The sequence below is a fragment of the Arachis hypogaea genome, chromosome 4 (genome assembly GCF_003086295.3).
Source record: "Arachis hypogaea cultivar Tifrunner chromosome 4, arahy.Tifrunner.gnm2.J5K5, whole genome shotgun sequence".
Classification (NCBI taxonomy): domain Eukaryota; kingdom Viridiplantae; phylum Streptophyta; class Magnoliopsida; order Fabales; family Fabaceae; genus Arachis; species Arachis hypogaea.
In genome coordinates this window covers 56,701,987-56,709,170 of record NC_092039.1, presented here as the reverse complement: position 1 = coordinate 56,709,170, position 7,184 = coordinate 56,701,987, and the positions used below count along the sequence as shown (strand labels likewise).

The 7,184-nt window shown below is 33.4% G+C and overlaps 1 protein-coding gene across 1 annotated transcript; it reads right to left on the bottom strand.

The window, feature by feature from the left end:
• Positions 1 to 621: 621 nt before the first annotated feature.
• On the bottom strand, positions 622 to 1,653 carry LOC112794873 (uncharacterized). Its single transcript, XM_025836847.1, has one exon. The coding sequence runs from the start codon at positions 1,651 to 1,653 to the stop codon at positions 622 to 624; it is 1,032 nt and encodes a 343-aa protein (XP_025692632.1).
• Positions 1,654 to 7,184: the final 5,531 nt, after the last annotated feature.

Sequence of the window (7,184 nt, the reverse complement as noted above, 5' to 3'; positions counted from 1 at the left end):
TGTTCATTGTATATAGTCCATCGGCACATTTAGCTACTCCAATCGTCCTCAATGTATCTTGATCCTGAATTTCACATGTTTCATCATCAATAAGCATTTTGCATTTTAAAAGTCTTGTAAGTTTTGACACCGAAATTAATTTGAAATCAAAAGATAGAATGAAAAGAACATTTGTTAAAAATAGATTGTTAGAGAACATGATGGTACCTACAATGCTACTAGTTGTAAAGCTGCCATCAGGTAATTTAACAACCAAGGGCTTAACCCTTTGATAAGTTTTGAAATCGGTTAGATCAAAAGAAACATGATCTGTGGCTCCAGTGTCTATGACCCAAAGAGCAAATTTTGGTCTAACCAATGATAAAATTCTTGCACTGAATTGCAAAAAATGAATTTTAGCTTGACCTGAAACAGGATTGGATGATTTCTGACCCTGGTTTACACCATGAGAGTGTTGCTAAGCACATTGTTCTTTGAGAAGGGACATCAAGGCTTGCCTTTGGTTCACTGTTAACGCAACACTTGCAGTTTCACTCACTTCTTCTTGGTTCATAGCCAATTCATTACTATTGACTTCATCAATTTTCTGCTCAGTAGTCATCATTTGTTGATATTGCCTTGCTACCGCTGTCTTAAGTGTGGAGGCAATCCATGCTTTTTGTAGCATGTGTCCACAATGTGTCCCATTTTTCCGCAGAAGGTGCACTGTATCTTGGTGCCCCTACCTCTGCCTCTTCCATTTGTCCGACCACCTCTGTTTCCATCTCTGCCTCGGCCTCTATTTCCTAAGCCATCTAAGTAGTTTATCCTTGCATTATTCAATAAGGTTTTAGAGTCAATCAAATCCAGATTGCCAAACTGCCTCTCCTGTTGAGTGAGCAAAGAAAATGCGGTGTTTATGTCAGGAATAGGATTCATAAGCATGATGTGGGATCTGACAGTCGAATATTGTTCATTGAGGCCTCTTAGAAACCTCACTGTGTAACTCTCTTCTCTGTATTCTCTCATTTTAGCCAGGCCACACTTACAGTCCTCATTACACATTACACAATTAGGAATTGGTCTGAATCCATTTAATTGCTCCCAAATAGCCTTCAACTTTGTAAAATATGTTGTAATTGTCAATTCGCCTTGTCTCATTTGGTACATCTCTTCCTCTAACTCAGCCACTCGAAATCGATCTCCCTGACAATATCTATGTTCCAAATCTCTCCACAGATCAGAGGCAACATTATTCCAAATCACACTTTCAGAAATTTCAGAACTCAAAGACAGATTAATCCACAAGACAATAAATGTATTGCATCTTTCCCATGCCTCAAACAATGCATCTGTTGGATCTGGCTTCTTTATTGAACCATCTATGAATTTTAATTTATTCTTTGATTTTAATGCTAACAGCATTACTCTACTCCAGCTATGGTAATTATTTGTATTTAGAGTAATTGATATCAGAGGCGAACCAGAACTCTCACCAGGATGTATGAAGTAGGGACTTGCGGGATCTGAAATCGGACTTGAACTAGCTTTGGAGATTTGAGCTTGTAATGTGGACAATTGATTAAGAAAGCTTGCAATTTGATGCACATCCATGGATCCCAGTTGTGCTCCACTAGAGGATCGATTGAAACCCTCTGGATTTTCTTCAGCCATCAAGAAATCGCTACTGTTGAATATCTCACTTGATTAGGAGAATTTTAAAGTAATTCCTCAACCAATTCAACTTAATGACTTTGTTTTATCACAAATTCAAATATTTCTCTCATGAACTCATCGATCGGAACACCATTACCTTCTCCACGCTCACTGCACCATGTTAAATGCATGAGAGAAGGACAATAGCTCTCATCGAACTCTGTGGAATGAGTTCTTGAGAGGAGAAGAATGTGAAAGTAGGATGAAAAATAGAGAGGTTGGAGATGCAAGAGAAGATGAAGAAGAGAGAGAATAAAGGGAAATAGTTTTGTGAAGTGAAACAGAAAGGTTGGGGTTTTCTATTAGTCATGAGGCTAATATATATACATTAGGGAATGAATTCATCTGTAACAAACTTATCAAGTGACCAAAAATATCTACAACTAATTATCACTTTGTTAGCTATCTCTAACTGCGTTGATTTACAAATTAGTTATCTCTAACAAACTATTATTAACTTATTGGACTGAACCAATCAAGTCACAACCACCACCACTTGGAACAACCAAATTTACCGGACACAACAACCTTTGAAGATATTCTTGCCCATGAAGAAATGATCAATCATAATACTAGTAACAATAATTACGATGTTGGAAACCAAGGCAATAATGTTCTTGTTGACCCTAAGTCTTTTATTGGTGTTGATTCAATAGTCATGGCTTCTCATCAAGCTAATTGGTTGCAAATACAATATCCTTCCATGCAACAACATCATCAAGAGAATGTGTGTCATGATTTTGGTGATTCAAAGCCAGTTGTTAACACTCCAGTGATGGAAACTGGTCACTCTAATTCGTCACTAGAGATTTCGATGCCGGTGGCCGCCCCAGCAGCCATGTCATCATGCACATGTTCAGATTCAAAGGGAGTTGTTTTCGGTGATTGTGGCCGCCGCAGCAGGAAGAGAGGGTTCTCAGCTGAGGTGCAAGAATAGGACATTGACAGGAAGCAGAGGAGAATGGCCAAGAACCGAGAATCTGCTGCTAAGTCAAGAGCAAAGAAGCAGGTACCAATCAAGCATGGTTTTCAATTATTTTCATTTTTGATAGCATAGTTACATGGATACTGATACGGATACGCCGTAAGGTGTTTAAAGTATTTTTCATATTAATAGGTTGTCTAATTGGTGAATTCATATAACGATGATTTTGCCATACTTATTGAAAAATACTAGAATAATTGTCCCTTTCGGTCCCAATGATTTTGCCGTCACTGTTGTTTCTGTTGCAGTTGTGGGTATGGTGGCCGATACACTTTTTTATATTTTTAGTTTCTTATGTCCTTAATGGACATCTGAACCGATATCACGCTGGAATTACGCTCTTACGTGGTTCCAATAGTAACTACAACCACAATATTGTTACTAAGATTGCAATTACGAACTGCAATTTGAAGTTCTGCGTAGTTTCAAATTATGGTTAGCAATCATGATTATGACATTACGACGTGGTATTATTATTGTGATGCACTCTTCAGTTGCATTACATTAGCGATTCTGATTATTATGTTTTTTTTCCCATAAATTGCGACAACTAAAACAGGAAAAATCATCAATTTGGCCCTGAAATATCGAGTCAGGGAGGATTAGATAGAGACGCACACGATGAGGTTGAAATGCATTATCTTTTTTTTTGGTTTATTTTGGGTCCTCTAAATCGCTTCAGTTCATTTTGTTGAGCTCTTCTTTCAGAAGAGGGAAAAAAACCAATATTCCTTCCTTCAAAATCTCTTGTTTTAGTGTTTTGTCTCACTTTATTTCTCCTTTCCTCCAAAATCTTTTAGTGTATTTTTAATTAGATATCTCAATATCTCAATAGAATATAACGTCTTTTTGATTAAAAATTCTTTATTATTTTGACCTTTTAAAAGTTAAATTAGTAGTTGATCTGTCATTTACAATAGCTATCTAAAAATGATGGACTTATACATTGGGTTGTCAACGATATATCAAATTCTCACAATAAAAATGTATTTCTTCTTTATTTGATGCTTCAAGGCCTATATAGAAAAGTTAGAGAATGACAAGTCTCGGTTGCTGAAATCAAACAGACGGCTCAAGAAGCTGATGGTAAGCATAAGCAACCCATTTCAGAAAAATAAGAAAGAAAATAGTAGTTATTACTACTTTTTGAACATGGTTAGTTTTGTTCTGATAATTAGTTTTGTTACCTGTCATTCTTACTTTTTAATTTGTAATGGCTATTGTTACGGATCTGACCCACGGATCCCGGATCCAAGGTTAGGCCCAGACCCGGTACCACGGGTCTAACCCGTCTCTCTCCTGGAAGGCCCAAAAACCGGCCTTCTAGAACTCCTAACCGACTTTCGAATTCAAACATCTCCCTTATCTTAGCCAAATAAAGATAAGATAAGATAGGATACTCACGGACGCCTATAAATTGAGGACCCAAGTCCCTTCAGGTATTCATTCATTCCACTCACCTTATACCTCTTAGATCCATCCTGACTTGAGCGTCGGAGTGTCTTTGCAGGTACCTCCCCCCGCCGCTCTACTCTAACAGTCTGACATCCGTCTCGACCCGCAGGTCCCCGATCCTCCTCTCAACCCGTACCAGAGACATCTTGTACAGCTATTAATCATATGCTTATGACTAGTAGACACCAAACAAATATGCTTATAACTAGTTTGTTTGGTACTTTAATTTTGGTGACTTGTTAGCTTAAATATCAGTGTGACATAATTTGTCCATGATCAAAATGTTTTTTGAACTTGAGATGTACAAGATATTGTTATATATAAACAATGTGTGCAAAATGTTTTTATTTATTTATTGTATATATCAATTATATTTCTGATACACATTCAATAACATAGCTCGATCTCTTTTATAATCTTGGATAGCATGAATTGTAATTCAAGCCTAGGTGCAAAAAATTTTTCTATGACAATTTTGCATTCCAAGAGAGCTGAAAGAGGTTTTCACCAATAAATTGTCTTCACAAAATGTAGCAATCAATAAAGCTAGATATGAAATTAGAAATTATGTGTAGAAAAAAGTCCAGGATGCGTCTGATTTGCGTTTTTATTTTTTGTTTTTATTTTTAATATTTTTATATTTTTTTAATTTTATAAAAAAAAATGAAAACAAAAAATAATAAAATCTTGTTTTCTGTTTTTACCTTCTATTTTTACTATTTTTCTTTATGAATTTAGAAAATATAAAACATTAAATATAAAAATAAAAAATAAAAATACAAACCAAATACATCCTAATATTTTTAATTGTTATAGCTAACAGGCTTTATAAAGGAATAGAAATATAATTAATGAAGAATATTGTTATACCGATTACCTTTACCATTACTTTTACCATCATACATGTCAATTCAGTTAACATTATTCATATTATTTTCAATCTGTTTTGGATATTTTATATTAAACTATACTAATATGACTTGTTTATATTAACGATTCACTTTTCTAATTATATATATATATTTTTTTTTGCTGATATAGTAGTGAGCAACTGAGCACACAATTCTTTCGAGGCAAGGGTTCCGAGATCCTTTGTGACTCCGAAGGAAAAAGAAAAAAGAAAAAAAAAAGTTAGATACTCATTACATTATAATTTGAGAATATAAGACATTCGATCGAGCATTTAACAATGGAATGCGTTTTTGAAGTTGACTGTTTCTGACTTTTCAATAATTGAATATTACAGTTATATTCAAAATTATTTAATTTCAGAAAACTGGAAATCCATAGTACGTACCTTTAAAAAGGCAAATATTATATAAAATCTAACGCTAAATGGACGTACACAAGTGAATTCAACAATGTAAATACTTGAACCATCCAACAATTTTTTCTTTTTATTCGACATAGTCCTTAATAACATAATTAGCTAATGGTCATGAGTAACGACAACCTCAAGCATGAATTAATAATCCTACAAAGCTCACTTTATTTTAACTTTATAATATAATGTAAAATTGAATGAGAAAAATTAATTGGTAAGACTAAGAAACACATTTCATAAAATTTGCACTTGTTAGAGCAATGAAAACTTATTATTTACTTTTCCAATTATAACCCCAAACTTTAATTTTTATTGGCTTCTAGCTTTGTGGGGTTGCTGTTCAAAACGATGATGTTATCAATTCAAATCTTATTAAGTTGTAATAAACAATTATATTCTCTTGGTTCCATTTTATTTGTTGTCCTTTTCATATTCATGAATCGATGTATGTAGCCCATAGTTTAATTTTAATTATTGATTGAAGTTTATTTTTCATCCCATGCATTAACTATTTATATGTTTTACACTTCTTTTACTCACGTGAGTTATCTTTTAATATTTTGAATATTAATATTGCAGGACTTTGAGGAAAGATTATTTTCAAATACAAGACTCACTCCAAGATATCAACTGAGGCGTACAAGCTCAAATACATTCTAGCCTTGACAAAGATCGGGTAGGTTTGGTATTGCTTATTTGAGAATTGCTTGTTGCTTTTCAGAAGTATAAGTTGATATTTTTTGTTTGGTTATAAATCAAAACTTGATGTGCTTTTGTTGTTGTCTTTGTCTTTAATCAAAACATTTATATACATGTTTCACAAAATCAGCTTATGATTTTTATGCTGTCGCAACACCAAACCATCCACCCCAATATCCAACTAATAATAATACAGTTTCATTTATACTTGCTTTGCTTTTGTATGTATGATGAGGAATGCAGCAGAAGATAATGAAAACATTTTTGCATGTCGTCATTTTTTCTTATGCTTTGTGCACTTATTTTATTATCACCATAAGCACGATTTTCGCTCAAACTGGAACATCATGCTCCATCTTTATGATAATGGTGTAATGAGTACGCAAGGAGTATATGACAAGGAATTAGAACGAAGGATAAAGGGATAAGAAAATGATGGAGAAAAAACGCAATAAAAAAGATACAGTAGAAACATAAAATGATAGATAATGTTTTTTCCTATTAGATCACTAAGAAATATGTTTTTAGCAACCTAAGTTATCAGAAAGGATTCCCACTAGACTTTCAAAGAACCTATCCTTGACAACTTAGATGAGAGAGATGAAAATTGAAAGAGACTAGCACACATAATCATCTTAATATTGAACCCTTCAATCGTTTTCATGCAACAAGCAAAGCAAATTATTCACCTCACTTAATCACACTAAAAAAATGTACATAAAGCAACTGAAAATTTTATTCATCAAAAGTTGTGGAAATTGTCTCACCAAAGGTGTTTAAATAGGCCCCTAATAAACTAACTAAAAGATTAGATAAGATGAGTTAATTTAAATAAGATTTGATCTTATTGGATTAGATCAGATTTGATTTAAATTTAAAATTCTAAAGATATGATAACTAATTTAAATCAGATTTGATCTTATTAGATTATATCAGATTTGATTTAAATTTAAAATTCCTAAAAATACGACTATGCAAATCAGAAGTAAATCAAATCTTCCAACAAACTGTAACAGCAAAACAAAT

What these genes read in the sequence shown, in the direction of transcription:
- LOC112794873 (XM_025836847.1), bottom strand. Translation starts at nt 1,653, where the DNA reads ATGGCTGAAGAAAATCCAGAGGGTTTCAATCGATCCTCTAGTGGAGCA.